This window comes from Acytostelium subglobosum (assembly GCF_000787575.1).
Source record: "Acytostelium subglobosum LB1 DNA, scaffold: scaffold22, whole genome shotgun sequence".
Classification (NCBI taxonomy): Eukaryota; Evosea; class Eumycetozoa; order Acytosteliales; family Acytosteliaceae; genus Acytostelium; species Acytostelium subglobosum.
The window spans coordinates 124,619-147,525 of record NW_012236511.1 but is presented as its reverse complement, the minus strand read 5'-3'; the positions used below and the strand labels follow the sequence as shown (position 1 = coordinate 147,525).

General features: G+C 44.0%; 11 protein-coding genes across 11 annotated transcripts; 5 read left to right on the top strand and 6 right to left on the bottom strand.

Annotated features, from left to right (window-relative positions):
* Positions 1–278: 278 nt before the first annotated feature.
* SAMD00019534_093710 (hypothetical protein) lies at positions 279–2,186 on the top strand (the record flags this gene model as incomplete). Its single annotated transcript, XM_012895296.1, has 1 exon — positions 279–2,186. One exon carries the CDS (start codon positions 279–281, stop codon positions 2,184–2,186), a length of 1,908 nt encoding a protein of 635 aa, XP_012750750.1.
* A 596-nt stretch (positions 2,187–2,782) lies between these two features.
* SAMD00019534_093700 (hypothetical protein) lies at positions 2,783–3,484 on the bottom strand (the record flags this gene model as incomplete). The annotated part of the gene is made up of 2 exons (XM_012895295.1): positions 2,783–3,043; positions 3,122–3,484. 2 exons carry the CDS (start codon positions 3,482–3,484, stop codon positions 2,783–2,785), a joined length of 624 nt encoding a protein of 207 aa, XP_012750749.1.
* Positions 3,485–4,510: 1,026 nt separating this feature from the next.
* Positions 4,511–5,017, bottom strand: SAMD00019534_093690 (hypothetical protein; the record flags this gene model as incomplete). Its single annotated transcript, XM_012895294.1, has 1 exon — positions 4,511–5,017. A coding segment is annotated over one exon (507 nt), but the record flags the coding sequence as incomplete, so codon positions are not given.
* A 193-nt stretch (positions 5,018–5,210) lies between these two features.
* Positions 5,211–9,466, bottom strand: SAMD00019534_093680 (hypothetical protein; the record flags this gene model as incomplete). Its single annotated transcript, XM_012895293.1, has 5 exons — positions 5,211–5,765; positions 5,846–6,604; positions 6,660–6,917; positions 6,983–9,199; positions 9,269–9,466. The coding sequence occupies 5 exons, from the start codon at positions 9,464–9,466 to the stop codon at positions 5,211–5,213; spliced, it is 3,987 nt and encodes a 1,328-aa protein (XP_012750747.1).
* Positions 9,467–9,858: 392 nt separating this feature from the next.
* SAMD00019534_093670 (hypothetical protein) lies at positions 9,859–11,446 on the bottom strand (the record flags this gene model as incomplete). Its single annotated transcript, XM_012895292.1, has 3 exons — positions 9,859–10,298; positions 10,378–10,935; positions 10,993–11,446. Coding segments are annotated over 3 exons (1,452 nt in total), but the record flags the coding sequence as incomplete, so codon positions are not given.
* Positions 11,447–12,055: 609 nt separating this feature from the next.
* On the bottom strand, positions 12,056–12,637 carry SAMD00019534_093660 (hypothetical protein; the record flags this gene model as incomplete). The annotated part of the gene is made up of 1 exon (XM_012895291.1): positions 12,056–12,637. The coding sequence occupies one exon, from the start codon at positions 12,635–12,637 to the stop codon at positions 12,056–12,058; it is 582 nt and encodes a 193-aa protein (XP_012750745.1).
* Positions 12,638–13,229: 592 nt separating this feature from the next.
* SAMD00019534_093650 (hypothetical protein) lies at positions 13,230–13,827 on the top strand (the record flags this gene model as incomplete). The annotated part of the gene is made up of 4 exons (XM_012895290.1): positions 13,230–13,232; positions 13,340–13,474; positions 13,600–13,664; positions 13,785–13,827. Coding segments are annotated over 4 exons (246 nt in total), but the record flags the coding sequence as incomplete, so codon positions are not given.
* A 1,942-nt stretch (positions 13,828–15,769) lies between these two features.
* On the top strand, positions 15,770–17,776 carry SAMD00019534_093640 (hypothetical protein; the record flags this gene model as incomplete). The annotated part of the gene is made up of 3 exons (XM_012895289.1): positions 15,770–15,919; positions 16,004–16,113; positions 16,189–17,776. The coding sequence occupies 3 exons, from the start codon at positions 15,770–15,772 to the stop codon at positions 17,774–17,776; spliced, it is 1,848 nt and encodes a 615-aa protein (XP_012750743.1).
* A 517-nt stretch (positions 17,777–18,293) lies between these two features.
* Positions 18,294–20,034, top strand: SAMD00019534_093630 (hypothetical protein; the record flags this gene model as incomplete). Its single annotated transcript, XM_012895288.1, has 3 exons — positions 18,294–18,500; positions 18,666–18,840; positions 19,013–20,034. The coding sequence occupies 3 exons, from the start codon at positions 18,294–18,296 to the stop codon at positions 20,032–20,034; spliced, it is 1,404 nt and encodes a 467-aa protein (XP_012750742.1).
* Positions 20,035–20,338: 304 nt separating this feature from the next.
* Positions 20,339–21,658, top strand: SAMD00019534_093620 (hypothetical protein; the record flags this gene model as incomplete). The annotated part of the gene is made up of 3 exons (XM_012895287.1): positions 20,339–20,545; positions 20,612–20,786; positions 20,850–21,658. 3 exons carry the CDS (start codon positions 20,339–20,341, stop codon positions 21,656–21,658), a joined length of 1,191 nt encoding a protein of 396 aa, XP_012750741.1.
* Positions 21,659–21,890: 232 nt separating this feature from the next.
* On the bottom strand, positions 21,891–22,871 carry SAMD00019534_093610 (hypothetical protein; the record flags this gene model as incomplete). Its single annotated transcript, XM_012895286.1, has 5 exons — positions 21,891–21,924; positions 22,007–22,117; positions 22,316–22,545; positions 22,615–22,731; positions 22,824–22,871. The coding sequence occupies 5 exons, from the start codon at positions 22,869–22,871 to the stop codon at positions 21,891–21,893; spliced, it is 540 nt and encodes a 179-aa protein (XP_012750740.1).
* Positions 22,872–22,907: the final 36 nt, after the last annotated feature.

The window sequence follows — 22,907 nt, the reverse complement described above, 5'->3', positions numbered from 1 at the left end:
TATTTAATTAACAAATAAACACTCGTTTTATTGTTTGGTGGTTCTTTTGACTAAGACTCTTCAAAGTGACTGAACGAACTTCGTTGTTTTGGTTTCAATTTGAATTCAAATTTGAATTCCTATCATCCGTTGAATTAACGGGTGGGCGCCAACCTGTTTTGAGCGCTACCCCATCCACAACTAATAATCTCTCACTAAACCAAACTATATCATTTAATCAACTACAACTACAACAACTAGACAAGTGTACATAATATTAGATAGATTAGTAAAGTAATATGGATCACCTTCCAACACTCACACCATCAAAGTCAGTCAAGTTCTCAACTGTGAACAATGTTCGCTTCATTGAGAACGTGAACAACAATAACAAGGAGAATGAAGCACCAGCAAGACAGTCAACAAAGGATGCAATGCTCAACTATGTCCAAAAGACATTGAATATTACAATGCCACTCAAGGACAATATCAACATTGCCAACAAGTCAAACACACAGCAACAGAAGCAGCAGTCGACTTGCACTGCCGAGCCAATGAAGACTGATGATTGTATCTTCCATGGTGACGTCACAAAGAAGGAGGAGTCGATCAATAGACGCATGAGAAAGAGAAAGACAATGTATATCCCAGACTCGCTGTCGGCCACCACTGTGGAGGCCAAGAAGGAGGAGGTCGAGCAAGACAATGCCGCCTTCACCATCACCAGCGCAATCAGAGCGCGCGCTCAGAGAAACGTGTTCCTCAAGCAGAAGAAGGCCGCCGTTCTCATCCAGTCCGTGTTCAGACAGCACCGTGCCCGCACCCACTTCCTCAGACTGCGAGGCTCCGCCATCCGCATCCAGGCCGTCGTCCGCATGAGCATCCAGAGAAAGAAGTACCTCGCAGAGTTGGCCAATCACAAGATGGAGCAGGCCAGGCTTGAGGCCCTCGAGCAAGAGAGAGTTGCCAAGGAGAAGGCCGAGCAAGAGAAGCTTGAGCAGGAGAGAATCGAGCAAGAGAGAATTGAGGCCGCCAGACTCGAGCAAGAGAGGATTGAGGCCGCTAGAGTTGAGCAAGAGAGGATTGAGGCTGCTGCCAGACTTGAGGAGAGGATCGCGCAAGAGAAGGAGGCTGCTGCTAGAGCTGAACAAGAGAGGATTGAGGCTGCTGCCAGACTCGAGCAAGAGAGACTGGAGAAGGAGCAGGCCCAGATGGAGAAGGCAAGATTGGAACAGGAGAAGTTGGAGAAGGACAAGGCTGAGCAGGAGAAGTTACAGATGGAGTGGCTCATTCAGTTTGAGAATGCAAAGAAGGAGGAGGAGATGTTGGAGCAGGCCAGGAAGGAGGAGGAGAAGTTGGAGCAGATGAAGGCTGAGCAAGAGATTTTGGAGCAGGAGAGGATTGCCGCCGAACAAGAGAAGCTGGCTCAAGAGAAGATCGCCCTGGAGAAGGAGATCCTCGAGGCTGAGAAGTTGGCCGAAGAGAAGAAGTTGGCCGCAGCAGAGAAGTTGGCTGCCGAGGAGAAGTTTGCCGCCGAGGAGAAGCTGGCCGCCGCTGAGAAGCAGGAGGCTGAGGAGAAAATGATCATTGAATCTGAGCCCGTCGCCATCCCCGCCACCGCCACTGCCACTACCACTGCCACGACCACGACCACTACCACTGAGGCCCCCAAGAGAGACAGCGCCTCAATCAGCTCACAGTGGAAGAGCAGATTGGAGACCATGAGAAGTAAGATGGCCGCCTCATCGTCAAAGTCATCCAGTCTGATGATGCCAACCGCCAGCAGCGAGTCAAAGAAGCGTACCATCTCTGAGACACTGTCCGCAGTCAAGACCGCCACAGAGGAGTCCAAGATCCAGAGGACTGCCACCACGACCACAGCCAGCAGCACAAGCGGACTCTCGCTTGAGGAGCGCAAGAAGAACCTTGCCGAGATGAAGGAGAAGAGATTGAAGCTCATCCAGGAGAAGGGACTTCCAGCCACCGCCACCGCCACCGCTCCAGTTACCAAGTCAACTACCTCTGAGCCTGCCGTCGCAACCAAGACCTCCATGCTGAGGAAACCTGCCACCACTGTCTCCTCTACCACCACAACATCTACAACTAGTGCACCATCAAGCAGCGGACTGAAGGCGCCACTGCCAAGACAGAGCACACTGACGTCGTCGGCATCATCACTGTCGCGCTCTGCTGTGTCCAAGAAGTAGAGATGTACATCAATCAATCATTCAATCAATCATCCAATCAATCATATATATTAATTAAGATTAGTTTCTACAATTAAAGCCTAAAAATATCGTATAACCTAAGTCTTGTCATGTCTGTTGTTTGTCCTTAGTTCAATGTATGTTTGGACATTGAATGGTTGTTTGTTATTGTTGGTTTGGCAATCAAGCGATTGATGTTGATGATGAAGGTGATGATGTGTCTGACATGGTTGCCCAACAACACCCTCCATCCATTCATCCATCACATGAATGGTCTAATGAATGAATGATGGATGATTGATCGCAAGTTTGACCACGACTGTCTGCTGGCTCCATTGGCAGTCTCTAGAACTGCCAACATATGTTTGGCTACAGGTTGCTCCAGTGCCAGTAATGCCTGGGAGGGGCTCGACGGAATGGTTTGAACTAGATGCGAGTGATCACTCATCGCACATGTGTATCTCTGATTCTGTCGAACTCGGTTGTCTTTTTCTTCTTCTCTCTTATTCTTCTACAAATTAATATAATAATAATGATAACCTTTCTTTTGATGCGATAGATTGGACTCCTTTGGTGCACGCATGGCGCGCGCTAGTCTATGTACAGAACTCCAGTGTGATTGATGGGAAACCATTGGATGTGTTGTCTTGGTAGATGACCTGTAGCTTCTCGGTCAGTTTCTTTGGGTCGAATCCAGAGAAATGTGACTCGTCTGGATGCTCTGGTGGAGGCTGCTCCAGTCCATCACCTGGTGCAGCCCAGTCCTCAGGTGGACTCAGAGGCGGTGATATCAAATACTGTCTCTGTGGGAATGGTGGAAGTAGTTGGTGCTTCTTTATCAACTCATCGCTCAGGTCCTGAAGTATGTATGAGTGTCAGTATATGTGTTTGAATGTATGAATGAATGAATGAATGAATGTTGCATATTAACATACCTTTCCAAAGTATATAATAACATCTTGTAGATCGATTAGAGGCTGACGCTCAAGGAGTAGTTTGCATAGTTTGGCATCATCGCGATGTACAAATACCATGATCATCGATCGCATCATTGTGATGTAGCGCACCAGCACTAGACTTGGCATCGACTCGTTTCTAATGTATTGTTCTATCATTGTCTGTACGGACTGACTGGTATCCATTTCAATATTCTCCAGAATGACCACACGAGTTGGATCACGTCTCAACAACATCTGAAACTTCTTCTCTCGCAGTGTCTCCATCAATCTCTGATGTTGATCTACACTCTCATCTCCATCCAATACCAAGTTTGTCAAATCCTTCTCTATTGAATCCATTATTATTATTATTTGTATGTGTTATGTATATGTATAAGTATATGTTTAAGTATATGTTTATATGTTATATGTTCTTCTTATATAATTGAGAAAATGAATGATTGTTGTGTTGTCTAAATCCAATGACTGTTGTGAATGATTGATTGTTTGTTTGATTGGATGAATGAATGACTGACTGTGACTGTAATGGTGAAAGCCAACCAACACCTTATTAATATAACAATAGAGGGTGCGTTTTGTGATGAGAATGACAGTTCGCAGGTCAAGGTGTAACTACTAACACTGGTGAATGAATGACACAAAGTATATATAATATATAAATATATATAATGATATGTGTATATGTGTGTGTATGTTTGTTTGTTTGTTTGTTTGCGTAAGGGTTTAAGTTAAGTGAGTTGAGTTGAGAGTGAGTGATTGAGTGTTGCTTCTGTTGTGTTAATGTGGTTGCATAGATGAGTGCCAACAAACTAACAACAATCTGGGCTAGCCTTATGGAGTAATAAAAAATGAATGAAATTGAATGGTGGTTGTCCAATTCTGTGTCAAACAAACACAAACATCAAACAAACAAACACACCCATTGCATTCATTCACTTCCCACTCTAACATGCACACACACACATCAACACTTATAATTACTTACTCGCTCCCCCACTCACCACAATGTCGTTGTGATTGGATTCATTCATTCATTCATCAGACTCACGAGTCCAGTATTATGATGGATGGAAGAATGAGCAAAAGAGAGATCAACTCCAAAATCAAACTGTTGGGCTATTAATCGCCTGGAGGCAAGCCTTGTACTGCCCAACATCCAGCCTCAAAGAGGACTAATTAGTCCTTCGTGATGGACTTGGATCGACCAATCGTGATTACATTCATTACATGTAGTAAGGTAGTAAGCCTTGATGGAGGGAGTGAGTGTAGTACATTACATGACCACGGTCCAATGCATTCCAGACAACACCAGTATTGTATGACACGCCTGTCTGGCTGACTGTCTGACTTGGTTTGAATTTATCTATTTACAAAGTTCTTGTTGTTGTTGGGCTTCTTGATGTTTGGCTTCACTTTGACCTTCTTCTCGGCTGCGGGCTGATGTAGGTCATCGTTACCTGATGATCGCTCGTAAACATCTGGACCCTCGTAGTCTGGATCAAAGATGGAGGGACGACGAGCCTTCTCGCGCTCCTTCAGCTGCTTCTCCATCCTCTCCTTGCTCTTGGCCTCCTTCTCCTCCTTTTGTTGGCGCTGTTCCTTCGATCGCTCCATCATCTTTTGTCTATTCTCCTTCTTCTGTATCTCACGCGCGGCTCGCTCCTCAGCCTTCTTTGCCTTCAACTTGGCCTGCTCCTCTGGTGTCAATTGCTTCTTCTGTTGTGCTGGTGTCTCGGTTTCGTCGTCATCCTCGTCCAAGTCCACCTTGATCATCATCATTGTTCTTCTCTGTTGGTCCTGCATGTGTTCACTCTTGTTGTTTGTGAACAACATTGATGTTGACGTCCATGAAGTCATAGATGGCATCATCACGCTTCGAGTCAACTGTGTTGCGCATCTACTGGCGCCACATCTCCACAGTTGTAACAAGTTATTCATTGTTATAATGATAATATATATGTTGGGAACAATGTAATGATGATGTTAATGTGTGTTGTTCATTCGTTTTGATTGATCACAAAGACGACAAGAGTGGGTCACACTCATAATAACAAAGACCATTTAATCAATCATCATCATCCTGTTGTTTACGACCCATGCCACCTGGTCTCCTTCCTCCAAGAGACTTGCTCACTTGTTGTTTGGGCCTGGCAGGCTTCCTCTTGACCTTGGGCTTGTCACTGTCATCGTCATCGTCATCCTGATGCTGTTTTGCTTTGGATGTCTTCCTGGCAGCTGCTTTTGGCTTGGACTTGGACTTTGGCTCGTCGCCGGCGGCATCAGCATCCTCGTCCTCTCCAATCTTGTCGGCAACTATATTGGCGTCGATTCTAAAGTCGCGCAGGGCCACGCTTGTAAAGTGCTTTCCAAGTCGCTCGTTGATCTTCATCTTCTTCTCGTACGTGATGACTGACGTCTCGTACTTCTCCAACGTGAACGTCACCAATGGCAAGAACTTGGACTCACGGATAATACGCATCTTATCCGCGCGGCTGACCTCCCTATTCTTTGGTCCGACCTCCATGTTTGTGATGAATGTTTGAGTATGAGTGGCCAACAATGATGAGGCCAATACCATTTGTTTGAACTTGTCGTTTGGTTGCAGGTTGAGCACTCCCATCTAGATTGGCGAGGGTGGAAGGAGAAAGTCAGCAAAGTCCAAGGACTCGTGGATGTGCCTGTCTTGCCTTGGATACATACCGAAGTGACAACCGTTGTCAACACTGTGAATAGCTTCTTGACGGTCTTGATAAACTTCTCGCAGGTCTTGGTGTTGAGGTTGGACGCAGGTACTAGTGTTAGCTTGTACAGGAGCTCGGTGTGGTGCTTCAGAAGCACGAATGCCTTGCCAAGATGACCAATGCGCATCTGCTCTTCCTCCTCCGACTGATTGTTTCGCCAATCCTTCTTTATCAACACGATGTTGTCCTTCGACCTGTCAATCAACGTGTTGAGGTACTTTAGGAACTCGGCTTCGACTGCCACATGTGTCTTCTTGTTAAGTATCCTCTTTGCCAGTTTGTCGTCCTCGTCAACGTCCTCATCGTCTTCGTCCTCGTCCTCGGGATGTGTCAAGTATTCTTCGATATCAGTAGCCACGCTGGTAATCAGATCCAACCTCTTGAGGCGATCGCTCAGGCTCATGAGCACTCTGGCCGTGGTCGATGCAAATTGCGCCGATGGCACGGCCTGATCGATCTTCCAAATATTGAGGATGAACTCTAGATGTGGCTCCAACATCTTGTTGGTCAGCGATTTGTACAGTCTTGACATGATGGTCGTGAGTAGGTCGGCTTCATCCCAGAACTGATGTGAGATTGCCGAGTCCATGCATATGTCCTCAAGCTTGCAAATGTTCCTATTGATGACCTCTATCACCTCTGCCTTGTTGGCTGGCACTGCTGTGACAAACAGATTGGCAATACTGGTCTCATTGCCATGCTCTGTAACATATTTAATCTTGGTAATGGTGAAGTGTTAGTGATTGATTGAGTGAGTGAGCGAGTGGGCTTACAATTAGATCGATTGATGTAAGTGCCAGAGTCTGAGCGGGCATGTTCTTGGCATTCAGCTTGGCACTGGCAGCTGCTGATGAGGTTGAGGTGTTGTTATTTACATCGGGCTTGGTCCAACCTTTGGTCTCCACAGCCTTCCAAAGGTGGGGCATAAAGTTCCTGCAGAATATAATGTTCCTCCTGATCGGATGCTCATGTGAAGGCAATGTAACAGAGTCTAAGTGTGTATCCTGGAAGTTCTTTGTATCTACAAACATCTGTGAATGAGTGATCGAGTTAGTAAGTGATTGATCGAGTGATTGAGTGGAAGAATTGGACATACCTTGTTCAAGTAGTTGTAGCAGGTCATGTGAACAAAGTGGCAGAAACTCTTGAACTCGATCTGGCGCGACCTGACCTCATTTGGATCGATGTCGTTGATGAAGCGGAACAACTCCTTGATGCAGTCTGGCGATAGTGTTTCTTTGGTTTCCTCGGCATTGTCTACAGTGACCTTTGATGTTGAACGCTTCTTTTTTGGGTCGCTGTTGTTGTTGTTATCGTCCATCATGTCATCGTCCACTGGCTCTCCATCTCCATCATCGTCCTCATCCACCTTTCTCTTCTTTCCCTTCTTCTTGGCTCCGCCACCACCACCTTTGCCGCCACCCTTGCCGCCCTTGGACTTGCCACCCGAGCCTGAGCCCTTTGCCATGTTCTTCTGCTGCAGGTCTTTGATCTGTGTATGGATGGAGAAGAGATGTAGGATTTGATCGAGCTTGTTGGATTGATTGTTTCCTTTGTTCACGCTGTACTCGATCAATGATTCGATGATGCCCAGCAGCAGGTTGGACATCGTCTTGAACAGCTCTGGCTTGTCGTACAGCTCGGGGAATGTGGACAGCTCACAATGTGCCATGCCCTCGGCAAACTTGTTGAACATGTTGGTGAGTCGCTCCAGCGAGTGACTCTGTTGTGGCATTAATGAGACGTTGGTCGTAGATTGACTGGCGGCGATCTTTTGTTGCTGCTCATGGGCAGCACGTTGTGCAGTGTTGGTCATCTTGATACACAATTGGATACAGTGCACCAGCTTGTCGATTGGCTCTGTCAGTGTGACAACGCTGCCACTCTGCATCTCGATACAATTGCTCAGCTGAATGGGCGGGATTTGCTTGGCGGCCGGGTCGTAGTAGTTGGAGAGCTGGAGGAGCAGTAGATCGCAAATGTACTCTCCAATGTGTGGACGCGTCTGGACCAGTTCCTTGAGGCCCGTGTATAGTTGTGATCGAATGGGTCCTTGTTGGCTCAGTCCACGCTTGATGATGCCGAGTATCTCAATGCCAAGCCCATCCAAAGGCTTCTGATATGATATGTTCTTTAACAATTGAAGGAATCCACCAATGGCGCTGGAACGCGCTTCAGCCTCAGGCTTGAACATTGACTTCCTGAGGGTGAGAATGATCGAGTCGAGGAATGATGGTACCAAAGGGAGAATGGGATCGAATGCCAGAATCAACTGTTGTACCGTGTTGGTCGAGAAGTATTGAATGTATTCGAATGACTCTTTGAGCTTGGGCACTGACTTGAGCAGTGCGTGAGGCGACTTGCGCGATATCTTTGACAGCAAACTGAACCAAGCCTGTAGATTCTCTGCCTTCATCTGAATGCGTGCGATGATCTCGTCGATCACCTTCTCTCTGATTGTCTCGTGGTGCTCAAACAGGCCGAGCAGGATCTCCGTGCCCAGGTTTCTGATCTGTCTTATGGCCTCAGTGACAACGATGGCATTGGTGTCGATAAGGGCAATGGCAAAGTACATAAATGGCTCGACAATTGGCTCCCAGCTGGTGGACGTGTACCTGACAATCTCCATGATGATCGAGCAGCACTGTTGGATATGGAGTTGGTCGCCCTTGCAATGCTGCACGACCAATGCTTTCAGACTGCTGAGCACCAGCTGCTTGAACCTTGGTATCTTGGAGATTGTGAGCATCAGCGCAATGTTGAATGGAGACAGTGTTTGATCCATCTTGATGTACTCCTTGCCCAAGTCCATGTCCTGTTTGATTGAGAAACTGATTTGGACGACGATGGTCGCTTCGATGTTGAGCAACTGCTCAAACTGATCAGAGTCGTGCAGCTCTTGCTCGGTTTGCTCAAAGTGCTGGCAGATTGTCTTGAGGATCAGGCCGCGCTGACCCTGAGATGCGAGGAGCAGCAGTTGATAGACGGTCTGAGGGATGTCGGGGAAGGGGATGGAGGGAAGATCGCGCTCAATCTTCTGGATGATCTTGGTGAGGTTCTCCTTTGTCAGTGGCAAGTCGTTAAGGGCAATGACAATGGCACTGTATGTGCGCTTTGGCCAATCTGACTGTATGATATCATTGATTGTGTTGTTCTGGAATTCGGCATGCTCACTCTCGCTTGAACTGAGGTGAGAGCGCAGCATCATGCACTTTGGCAACAGCATGTATATTGAACCCTTTGTATTCGTTTCGATCGATCTACAGAGCAAGTTGATTATGTCTTGTAGTGCATTGGTATCAAGTGAGTCGCACTGTTTGGAAGAGATGTGAGTGAGTATGTTGTGGCCCAACCAATCATTCATTCAACATCTCATACTCACTTCATAGAGCATCAAGTCAATGCATTGTAATAGGTCCCTTTCAGTCAATGGTGCTGTGGACTCAATGATGGTGCTGAGGAAGCTGCAGATGATACCTTGACTACTCAACTTGAGATAGTCTTTTGGTGTGTCGCCAGCGGATTGTGATTGCTGTTGTTGCAGCAACGCTTTGAACACGGCCTTGAGCAGATCATACATTGGTCTGGATCGCTCGATTCTTGCATTTAGATAGCCTGACAATGACTCCTCGTCTATTTCCTTGACCAATTCTAAAAGAGATCGCTCATCATGTGAAGACCTGTGCTGTTGCTGAGGGTTTGCATCTGTCTGACTGAGTGATTGGGATGAATGTTGTGGTGCCAGTAGTTGAGAGAATGATTGCACTACATCCACCGACTTTGATGCATTGATTATCAACTCATCATAATCATCATCCAATATATTCATTATTATGTGTTATGTATATATATATGTACAAGTAAGAAGACTAACAATGACAAGTTCATACTTTCTTTCATTCAATCGGCAAATGTCCAATTCCTCGAAAAGATTGAACGTCAAGCTTTCCCATAACAAAGTTTAGTTTACAACTTGAACATCTCGTATTCTTTATCATTAGTTATCCAATTGGCAAAGCGAAGTGTCTTTAGCAATGAATATGCTTGGTAGTATGCTAGAGATGAATGTTTGAAGTCATGGTATGTTTGGAGTTCACCGATACCATTAGCCGACGTTGTTGTGGTTGTTGTCGTTGTGGTTGTGGACGTAGTTGTAGTTGTAGTTGTAGTCGATGTCTCAGTGCTGTCGACATTGCCATCGATGGTGTCCAAATGCTCCTTTGGTATGTACTGATGTTGTTGTTGTCGGCTTTGTTTGATGTCTAGAGACTCCTTGAACAATTTGAATAGGTTGAGCTTGCATAAGGATGAACGCTGAGATGGATTATTGAAGTTCTTGGCAATGGTACCCATCTTCTTGCCATTGCTGCTTATAATCACTTCATTGGCATTTGGATAACCAAAGCTGATTGCTGATTGAGTGATTGAGTAATTGAGTGAGTATGGCTGACAATCAATCAATCAATCAATCAATTAACTGGCTACACTTACCGAATCCAGACGATACTGATTTAGCCACACGATCTTCAAGTTGTTGTTTGGAATGGATAAAGTTGAGCTTGGTACCAAAGATTCGGAATGAATGATTGAAGGTAAAGGGCAAGGGAGGTGTCTGCTCAGTGTTGAACACATTGATACGATCGTACAATGCTCGTTGACAGCTGTCATTGTTGTAAAGGTCACCAATGGTGATGCTGGATAGATAGATTGGCTGGACAAATTGTGATAATAATGCACCCTGTACACCCAACACGTTCCATCTTGCAATCTTATCGCTGCATGACATTGACACTGTTGGGTCGCCACGACCTGGCTTCACTCGGAGAATGCCACACTGATGATAATCCGATCCGTCACCTCTCATATCCTCTGGCTCGCCCTTCACACCCTTTGCGCCAGTTCTCTGGATGTCATTGTTGGTTGGTGATTCACCACCAACCTTGTGCTTCTTGTTCATTTCGTCCACATCGTCCCCATTGTCATCTCGTTTGCGCTTCTTTGTCGAGTCTCCATCCTCCTCGATGAGAGGGTATATTGAGCAATCACCACCTATAACAGATAGAGTCAGTTTTAATCCTTCAGGAGTGCAACAATTAGATAACGTACAAGGAGTTTGATTGACATACATATGAATGGTAATGTTGTCTTTGAGTCTGTATAGTGATGAAGTTGAGTCCGATGCATTACAATGATCAAGTATTACACTTGATGTAGTTTGTTGTTGGCCGGTCAATAGACACTTGACGTCATTGTAAAGTAAACGTTGAAATGATCGTTTACATATGATCTCTGCATGCGAGTCATTGACTACATCTCCATCCTTTGACATTGACTGTTTGCCAAGACATCTATTACCAGTGCCCATTGCCAACAGATGTTTGAAGTGCCATCCACTGTCTTCAAGTTGCTCGACCGCCACAAAAGCAGCCATCACAGTCCATTCCCTCTCGCTAGGCTTTCCTTTCTTTTGCAACTTGGTCTCATAATGTTGATGACAATACTCTGCAAGTCTATCTGGGAACGATACATCTTCATTCCACTTCATAGTGATAATATTGTATTATTATTATTTTGATTGATTGGATGATCGATTGTTTGTTTAACTTTAGATTGTTTGGAGGAGGTTGAGGCGTACCTTAGAATCTCGGAAGTAGTGCGATACCGAGCAAATACATGAATGGAACGGTAAGGGCATGCCCATACCATGTTGTTCCAATCCCTCTGAATAAATTAGTTTAATCAATAATGTCTTGAACGTGTCAAGACAGAAAGAGATTAAGCTTTCTAGAACAGATACTACACATGATCAAAGCAAAATGCTTTGAGAAGTGATTTGCTTGGTTGCAGAAAGGTGACTTTTATTCATTTCGTTCGTCACTTTTGTTATGGTATGTTCACCAAGTTGTCTCTTTCACTTTTGGCGCGATCCATTCACTATTTTTCTTCAATCGTTTATCTATTCATTGTTGTAATTATAACAATACAATGAATGATATATCATCAACATCATCTCTGCTTCAAACAAGTATGGATGAAGTTGCAACAATATCAATCAATCAATCAATCACAACTTTGAAGTATGATGTTCAATCAAACGTTCATACCCACTCACCGGTCAGACGGCACATCATCACAACGACTTAGTGAGTGAACAGTACAAGCACATTTATTATGTTGATGATACAACAGCTGCGGACTCTGCAGCTTTAAGTTCAGCAGCAGCTGCAGCTTTTTCTGCAGCCAGTAGTTCGGCGGCTTCTTGTTTCGCAAGATAGTACTCGACATAGAGCCATTCTTGTGGAGTGAGTCGGTCTTTGAGGTTGGTGATATCTTGTCTGCTGCCAGATGAGTGTGATAGTTTGAACCAGAGATTGGCCTCGATCTGAATGCGTGTGTCAAACTCTGCCTTGGAACGAGCACATAGATGGAATCGATAGCCACCGTCATAGTTGTAGTAGACGCGGCCGTCCGAGCCCCGGAACCATGAGACGCAGTCTTGTTGGTCGTTGTAGTATGATGACATGGTGATGTCGCCAACTTGATATGTGGATGCGTACTCTTTGCCTTCAATCACGTAGCAGGCCGTTGGTGATTCCACTTCGTTGAGGTCACACTCAACTGGATTGGCCAATGGCGGGATGTCATTGTATGTATCATAAGTGCCGTCACAGTCTCTTAGGCCTGGAATGTCACAGTTGATCCAGCTTAGCTCCTCGACAATACTGCGCTCTGGTTCCTTGTTTTCTGTCATTATGGTATGATGTGATGTACTTTATAAGTTAAGTATGTATGATATTGGTTATGTTGAATGATTGTTCATGTAGATGATGTTATAATGATCTTTTTGATTGTCGGCATCCACACACACACACACAATAATGAATCGCTGACTTAGAAGAAATCTTATTATTATCCATTTGAGAAGATGTTGGCAACCATTGACACACTTAGGTGTTAAAGTAACTTTGGCTAGGTCGCAAGGTAGCTCATGATTGGTCAATATCTTATTGAAGGTATGTCACAAGTTCCGAGATTGATTCAATGAAGTTGAAGAGGGTATCTCGAGAGCATCTTGAGTTTAAAGAGTATCATTCCATTCCATTCATTGATTAATGAGTGGTTGGTATAGTCCCTGTCCTATGATCAAGCAAACTGGTATAATCATTCTTGTTGTTAACTTTGAGTAACTCTTACTCTGTTACATCTAGATTGATTGTTGAATTGTAATGAAATGAACTGAGGTGTCGTGTGAATATGAACTCTTGAGTTTGAGCAATCAATCACTTGATACACATCCAACAACATAAATACATATACATATATTATTATAACTTGTAAATAAGATGGTATGATCTAGATCAATGAATGAATGAATGACATGCAAGAGAGAATGGATGAAAGACACAACTAACATATCTATCTATCATCAACACATAATCATGAACGAATGTAGAACAAAGTTGAGTCATTATCACCAAAGCCATTCCTCTATGAGTTGAAAGGAAAGAAGATAGCAGTGCGTCTAAAGTGGGGAGGAATGGAGTACAGAGGCATTCTTGCCTCAGTAGACAACTATATGAACTTACAGGTATGATAACAACAGACAGGCAAACACACGTAGACATGCAGACGAGACGTAGATGATACGCATGTGAGGAGTGTATTATTCATCGATTAACTAACATGTATTGTTATCATCTTTACACAAACTAGTTGGCAGCAACAGAAGAATGGATTGACGGCGCAATGATCGATACACTTGGAGAAGTTTTAATTAGGTATGATGTGTAACAAACAATAAGATAGTACTGTTGATCAGCACAGCACATTGAACAAATTCACTAACATGACGTCCATCACAATCATTCATTCAATCAATCATTCAATCAATCAAACAGATGTAATAATGTTTTATACGTTAGAGGTGTCGAAGGAGAAACACCAATGGTACAATAAACAGATCTATCAATCATAGTATCAAAGTACATCAAACATTAGCGCAGCAGAAACAGACAAGACAGGATTGGAATGATCATAATGATGGCAACCTCAATGACACCATATCAATGTATGTTTGACTTTAGGTTGACATTTCAAAATAAGGTCGATAGGTCGATAGGTTGACTGATTGATTGATGAATGATCATCAGCAACAGGTATGACTCTGATGCTTGATGATGCTAATGTTGTGTATCTGGAAGCACAATCCATTTGGTGTATTGATCATTATGATGTTCAGGTGAGTGGTGACCACGAATCCTTATACTAGAGTGCCGATCTATTTTGGAATTATAGGTAGGTACATTAGCGTACATGCCTATGCCAATGCTTATGCCTATTGGTGTTGTATTCTATGTTGGAAGCAACAATGGGCTAGTCGAGTCAGCAACACATCAGAGTGATCACACCAGGTTTGTTGACTTTATCCATCACACGCGGTACCAGGTTGTTGGTTGGGAGGTGGCAAGATTCCTTCATACTAGAGTTCTCCCAACCAACCGAAACAGATGTTCTTGTTCACTTCAATCATTCATAATGTTTGTAGTGGAGAGAGCGATCACTTCTCGAACACAGACCCATCAAACTGGTCATCAATTTTTTGATGGAACTCCACACACGTGAGTTGCATCAGCGAACCTTGCTGACCGACTGATTCTACGTGTAAGTGGGGGTTGTGGGGTGTCGGATGGAAGCGGGTGCTTCCATTGTCCAAGATTCATCATCGGCAACACCCTTGTTCTTGGACTCAGTCTTGATGATCGTTCCATTACGAAATTTACATCTTAAATATAGTTCACCAAAACTTACTATTATTATATTTACAACTTTATAAACATCCATCATTAATCTCATTTGTTGCTGTACAAACAATCAAACAAACATATATATACATATAAATATTTATTCTATTATTAATAATAATAATATCTTTGTAACATCAAATCCATCCAACAACAACAACCAATCAAATCAAATCAATCACAATAAGGGTAAGAGTCAACATTACAAACAAGTATCCCACAATATGTTCACTTCAGGACCTCCTCCTCCTCTTGGACCACAACTGTTCATCAGAGGTCAAAGTGTTTCGTTAAATTCTTGTACCATTATTGGGCGTCATCTGCAACACACACAAACACAAGCACATACACACAGGTCATTTTCGATGAAGATGAAGGTCAGAGCAGTGACCTGGTCATGCGCCAGACTAGACTAGATACCCATTAGCTTCACGTTTTGAACTTTGCATCCATCTAATTATTGTGCCCTTTGACAATAGCCGGTGCCCAGATCATATCCTTCTTTGCTCCAGAAGGGTAGGCACACTGACATACACCTACACCTTAACCTTATATATGTATTGAAATCGAGGATGGCAGCGAGACTACACATTGCCTAATCCATTGACCAATGGCATCATTTCAAAAGCCTCTTCTTTCTTCATCTCTGACCACTCGTCCTGCTCCTCCACCTCCCCTCCTCTCTCACACTATATCTCATTCTCGAATACCCCCTCACATATCTCACACACACTGACACACCGACTCGATATCGAAGTCATCTCGTTGTTAAGATTACACACCACACACGCTTCCAAGGTCACCCCCTTGGAATACTTATCAGATTCCATCCTTCCACCCCTTTGCATGTGCGCGCGCCTAGTACAATGAATGAAAGAATGAATGAAAGAATGAACGGTGTTGCTATCATTAGGATCTTATATCATTTGTTAACTCATGAACAACAGTAACCATTCATTCATTCATTATCAATTCTTTATCTCAATGTCCATCAAATAATTAATTATACATATTAACCATATTACCATTCATTATTAATTAATTATTTAGATATCAATCCATCCATCCATAATAATATAATAATGGGATTCATCGCTGAAGGAAATACATTGGGCTGGGAGGACTCGGAGAAGTTTATTGATTATGTCAAGAAACATGGAGTCCAACAGTTGTTGAATATTTGGAAGAATAACAAGGATAGAATGGGCGATAGTTTCAAATGGGGAGATGAGGTAAGTTCCAAGATCACAAGGAATTATTCCAAACGATAATGATGACATATCAACTTACATAATTCAATCAATCTAATAATCCAGGTCGAATATATTATGCTAAACGTTGATGAGAATACGAATGACATTAAGTTGTCACTTCGCTCTCACGAGGTTCTTGCACAGCTGATGCAGAAGGAGAAGGCTGATCCACAGTATGTATCCATATCTGCGGTCCATCAACAACATACTCACTCATCTCTTAATTATCAATCAATCAATCAAATTAGAAATGTTGAGTTCTTGTGGAGACCTGAATATGGACGCTTTATGATTGAAGGTACACCAGGCCAGCCATATCGGGGACTCGGTCGCCAATTGCTTGGCATCGAGGACAGCTTGGTAAAGAGAAGAGCAGAGATAAACAACAATCTCGGCCAGAATGAGAGGATCGTCACAATGTCTGCATACCCAAGGATGGGTGCCCAGGACTTCACCGTGCCTACTGCATTGCCCAAGGGCAACGTGGCCGAGTCGCAGTTCCTGCCAGACAGCGTGATCAATCCACACTTTAGATTCAGCACATTGACAGCCAACATCCGCAAGCGTCGCGGAAAGAATGTCTCGATCAACATCCCAATGTTCCGCGACACCAAGACCGCACCATATCAGGACCGCCTGACCTACACATCACCAACAAAGAACGAGAAGGATCCAATCAATCAGCCCTACAACATATACATGGACGCTATGGGCTTTGGCATGGGCGCATGTTGTCTCCAGACAACTTTCCAGATGTCCAACATCGAGGAGGCACGCTCTGTCTATGACCAAATGGCTGTGATGGCACCAATCATGCTGGCATTGACTGCCACCAGTGCCATCTTCAAGGGATATCTCTCGGACATTGACGCCAGATGGACGGTCATCTCTCAATCGGTCGACGACCGCACTGAGGAGGAGCTTGGACACAAGCCACTTCGTCGCAACAAGCACATCATCAACAAGTCAAGATACGACTCAATCGACAGCTTCTTGTCCAGCGGATCAATGCTCCGCAGCGAGTACAATGACTTGCCCTTGGTGTATGATCGCGAAACATACAACACATTGATCGATGCTGGAATGGACGAGATCCTTGCCCGCCACTTTGCACACTTGTTCATTCGCGACCCATTGGTCATCTACTCTGACAAGATCGAGTTGGACGACACCAAGCACGCCGATCACTTTGAGAACATCCAGTCGACCAACTGGCAGACAATGCGCTTCAAGCCACCTCCCCCAGGCTCAGACATTGGCTGGCGTGTGGAGTTCCGTCCAATGGAGGTGCAGCTCACCGACTTTGAGAACGCCGCCTACGCAGTGTTTGTCGCCATCCTGATGCGCGCCATCTCTGACCTGAAGCTCAACTTCTACATGCCCATCACCAAGGTCGATGAGAACATGAAGACAGCGCATCATCTCGGTGCAGTTCTCAATGAGAAGTTCTTGTTCCGCAAGAACATCCGTCAGTCAATGTCGAGCGGACCAGTCGAGGAGGAGTACGAGCCAATGACCATCAATGAGATCTTCAATGGAAACAGCAATGGACAGTTTGCCGGTCTGATCAATGTTCTCCGCGACTATGTACGCACTCTCAACTTTGACTCAGAGACTTCGACATTGGTCAACAGATACTTCTCACTCATCTCCAAGCGTGCCAGTGGCGAGCTGCAGACCATGTCAGCATGGACCAGACAGTTTGTCCAGAGCCATCCAGCCTACCAACAGGACTCTGTCGTCTCTCAAGAAATCCAAAACGATCTCCTCCAGCGTTGTATCGAAATCACCAATGGTACCGTACAGGAGCCAACATTACTTGGAGACCTCTATTGAGAGTTAGGTGCGCAACCAATCACATTTTGTAAATAATAAATCATCAATCCATTGTTTGTTTGTTTGTTTCAATGTAGTGTACATTATAACAATACAATTCAAAAGTAACATCAGAAGCTTATCTTATCAATTATTATTATTATTATTTAATCCCCACAATCCTTATTATTATTTGGTATATATATACCTATACATAAATCGATTGGAAGTAATACGTTTACATGTATCTGTATATGATTAAGTGTGTCAAACATATAATAATAAAGTCAGAGTGTGAGTTATAATTATGCTCTTTAAGTGAACAAACCCCTTTGTGTTCATTGAAACTAGCTCACACTATTTCCTACGTTATATCAATTGTTATCTGTATTGTGTATGTCCTGTCCTGTCCTGTCTTGTCTTCATCTGAATAGTTCCTAGTTTGTTTTATTGATCATCATCAAATACTATATTATTATATAAATTAGATTAGTTTAATAAATATTAGTAGTAGACAAAGAAGAAGATATAGAATAAGATGCCAGCTGTTCAAACTTTGAATGAACAGGAAAGAGGAAAGGTTGCTTTTGTAAATGGAAGTAGTTGTGATGTGATTGCATTGACAGTTGCTAGATTGTATCAAGGATTCAATTGCAAATGGGAGTACACCGGTATCCAAGGTGCAATCTCAATAGTCTACAATCGAGTTGAAAAGGCACTTTACATCAGAATCGTTGACCTCCAAGTATGTATACATTCATTCTTGTTCAAGTTGAGAAGTAGAGAATCCTAGGATTGGATGTCCTCTCTCACTCTTCATTGAGAGCGAAGTTGTTGAACATACCCCCTCCTGTCCACCCACACACACTCACTCACACCAACACACCTAAATTATCCATTGAATTGACAGACGACAAAGACTATATTCGAGCAAGAGATCTATGAAAGGTTTGAGTATCAAAGACAAAGAGACTTCTTCCATACTTTCGAGGGTGACAGTGCTGTCTTTGGACTCTCTTTCGTGAGTGTGGACGAAGCCTACGACTTCCAAGCAAAGATACTCAACATAATTCCAAAGGTTAAGAGTAAGTTAAGAAGGTAGACAATTATTATTATTATTAAGTTATTATTATTATTTGTATATACATTATTTATTCTATTATATTATTTAAAAGATGCATTTGTTTCATCATCATGATAAGAAACAGGGTGATTCAACTCAAGTATCATCGGATATTAATTATAATCAATCCTTAGGACAACAACAACAAGCTGCTCAACCAAAGAAGTCAAAGAATGGATTCTTCTCAAAGATATTACACAAGAATGATAATACGGCTGCAAGTGACAAACCAATGGATATCTCTGGTCCAACTGGATTCAAGCATGAGAGTCATATAGGATGGGGAGAGAATGGTTTCGAGATCAAGAACATCCCTCCCGAGTGGCAGCAGTTGTTCCAGCAGGCTGGAATCAAGAGGAGAGACCTCAAGAATCCAGAGACTGCCCAGTTCATCTACAGTGTCATTGGTGAGACCATGGCTACCCAGCAGCAGCCGGGCTCCAGGGCGCCACCTCCTCCACCTCCTTCAATGAACTATCCACCTCCATCGATGAACTACCCTCCACCATCGAGACAGCAGCCTGGTAGGTCAACCATGATGCCACCTCCTCCTCCACCATCAATGACGACCCAGACCTACACTCAATCGTCATCATCACCCGTGATGCAGTATCAATCGCATCCACCAATCCCTCCCAACCACCCACCACTGCCAAAGGAGTTGCAGGAGGAGGCAATGGGTCTGCAGAAGCCACTGGTTCCTCAGAGGCCATCGATGCCAAGTCCAACAATTGAGTCCGTGGAGTCCATGGAGTCAATGGTGGCACCATCCGGAGGAATTCCACCACCTCCACCACCTCCTCTTCCACCCACCAAGTCTGCCGCACCCAAGCCAAGGATGCAGTTGCCATCAGTCAATGATGATGGTGGCGCTGCCTCAGCACAGGGAGAGGCACCAGCACCAGCACCAGCTCGTCAACCAATGCCTCCTCCCGCTGTTGACAGTCGTGATGCATTCTTGGACTCGATCCGCAAGGGAGTTGCATTGCATCCAGTCGACACCACCAAGCCACTTCCCAACCTCAAGGAGCTTGGTGAGCCCGCCAACAAGACCCTTGTTCAGTCTCTCAGTGCTGCCATGGAGGCCAGACGTAAGCACATGGGAGAGATGCACCAAGAGGAGGAGGATGAAGAAGATGACGAGTGGGACATCTAAGTGTTGATCAACATCATCACTATTATCCATATTGTCGATATCTAGTTTGTCATGTGATTGATCAATAAATGTTTGAGATATACAGTATTCTTCATTATTTGAATTGAACAACAGTTCGTTGAAATCTTTTCCCACTCCACCAGGATCAGAAAGAATCACAAATAGGCACCAAGTTGGAACATTGACTTATATTTACATAGTTGATCAAAGATAACATACCATATCATTGTAGTAGTATTATTTATACATTGTAATAGTAATAGAAGAGTTATAATAAGAAAGAAGAAGAAGAAAGAATAAGAAGATGCCAGCAGTTCAAACATTGAATGAACAGGAAAGAGGAAAGGTTTCCTTTGTGAATGGAAGCAGTTGTGATTTAATCGCATTGACTGTTGCCAAATTGTATCAAGGATTCAATGGCAAATGGGACTATACCGGTATCCAAGGTGCAATCTCAATCGTCTACCATCGACTTGAAAAGGCACATTACATCAGAATCGTTGACCTCCAAGTATGTTCAAACTTTCGTTGATTGGACGTTTGATCATACTCATCACTAACATACATACATGGATAGACGACCAAGACCATATTCGAACAAGAGATCTATGAAAGGTTTGAGTATCAGAGACAGAGGGACTTCTTCCATACGTTTGAGGGTGACAGTGCTGTCTTTGGACTCTCTTTCGTGAGTGTGGAAGAAGCATTGGACTTCCAAACAAAGATACTCAATATCATTCCAAAGGTTAAGAGTATGTTAATGAAGATACAGTCACTGTATAATCATGATGATATTAATTATAATCAATCATTAGTCCAACAACAGCAACAGCAACAGCAACATCAAGCTTCTCAATCAAAGAAGTCAAAGAGTGGATTCTTGTCAAAGATATTACATAAGAATGATATTTCTTCCACAAATGACAAACCATTGGATATCTCTGCTCCAACTGGATTCAGGCATGAGGGCCATATAGGAAGGGGAGAGAATGGTCCCGAGATCAGGAACATCCCTGAGACCTTTGTTACCAACAAGCCCAGTGCCAGAGTGCCACCTCCACCACCAAAGATCCCACAGACTATCTTGCAATCGTCATCATCACCAGTGATACAATCGCAACCTCCTCTCCCCTCAATCAAACCTCCATTGCCAAAGGTGTTACAAGAGGAGACAATGGGTCTTCAGAGTCTTCCGAGGCCATTGATGCCAAGTCCTACAGTGGTGGAGACTCTGGCAGCACCTTCTGATATTCCACCTCCACCACCTCGTCCTCCAATTGCCAATTGTGGAGCACCTAAGCCAAAGATGCAGTTGCCATCAATCAATGACGGTGTCGCTGTATCAGCTCAGGCAGAGGCACCCGTTGGTCAATCAATGCCTCCTCCACCAGCTGAAGACAGTAGAGATGCAGTCCTTGAGAGTTTGAGAAAACCAGTTACATTGCGTCCAGTCGACACAACCAAGCCACTGCCAAACCCCAAGGTCCTTGTTGAGCCCGCCACCAAGACCATGGCCGAGATTCTCATTGATGCCATGGAGGACAGACTAAAGCACATGGGAGAGATGCCCCCCCATCACGAAGAGGAGGACGAGGATGATGATGATGATGAGTGGATCTACTAAATTCTGACCTGGTGGTCATCATCACTATCATCCATATCCATATTCATATTCATATCCAGTTAGTTTGTTAGTTATGTATTTATCATTCATACTCATACCTCCTCCAACAAAACACCAAAGAGAGAGAGGCAAGACATTGATCAATAAACAATATAGTTTATGCATTACAAGGATGTATCTTGAATGATGGTGATTGTTGTTGGTCCTGCCGAGGATACATTGATTGATCGATTTAATGAAGTACAGTGGCACCACCGAATCCGAAGCTGTGATGTATGTGTATGTCCACATCGACAATGTTAGTAACCATTCAATCCACATTCATAACCATCCATTAATAATACATACCCCTTGGCTCCATACTTAGACTCGTAGCAACGGGGACAGAAGATGAGTCCGTTCCTCTCTGAATATTGTCCACTCACCAAGCTCTTCTTGCACATGAAGCAGGTGAAGCATCTGTAATTGGTTGAGTGTTATAGTTTGTTAGTCTATGAACGCGATCACTACTTGCCTCCTTAGGTCCTCTTTCCATCCCTCTCCATGCCTCCATCCTTTCATTCCAGCCTCCGCCATCCATCCTTCTGTCCATCCAGTCAACTCCATCTTGCCTCCACCATCCATCCATCCTGCCTGATTGATCAGCTGATCGCATACGTTTTATGCCAGTCTCTCGAGTTAAAGACCTTCTTCTCATTCTCGTAGGCCTTCTTTCCACATCTTGGACAGTTGGTTGGGAACAGATCGATCTTCTCCTCAAAGACAGGCTTGGAGAAAGTCTCGGCAACTGGCTCAACTGGAGCTTGATCAGTCTTCTCAGCTGGGTTGAAAGAGTCAGTGACACCACCATGTCCGTAACCCTTCTGTCTGAACATTCTGTCGTAGTCCTATAGGTGGTCATGGTCATGGTCAATATGCTGTTGCTGCCTGTGAATGGAGTGTTATGGATGACCTACAGTCTTGCAGTATGGTTGACCACCGTGCTCAGAGAAGTTACCCTTCTCCAATATCTTGTGGCAGTGAGTGCATTGGAAGCACAGCTTGTGGTAGTGCTTGTCAAGGCAGTGGATCCACTATTGAATGGTTGATTGATTGATTGATTGATTGATCAGGTGTCAGTGTGGTTGAGTGATATCAAGGGATCATCCCAGTCGTTAGTACAAACCTCTGCAGCGTAAACTCTCTTGTCGCAAGTTGGGCAAGTCTCTGACATTGTTATATTAGTATGTATGTTTAGTTATAAATGTAA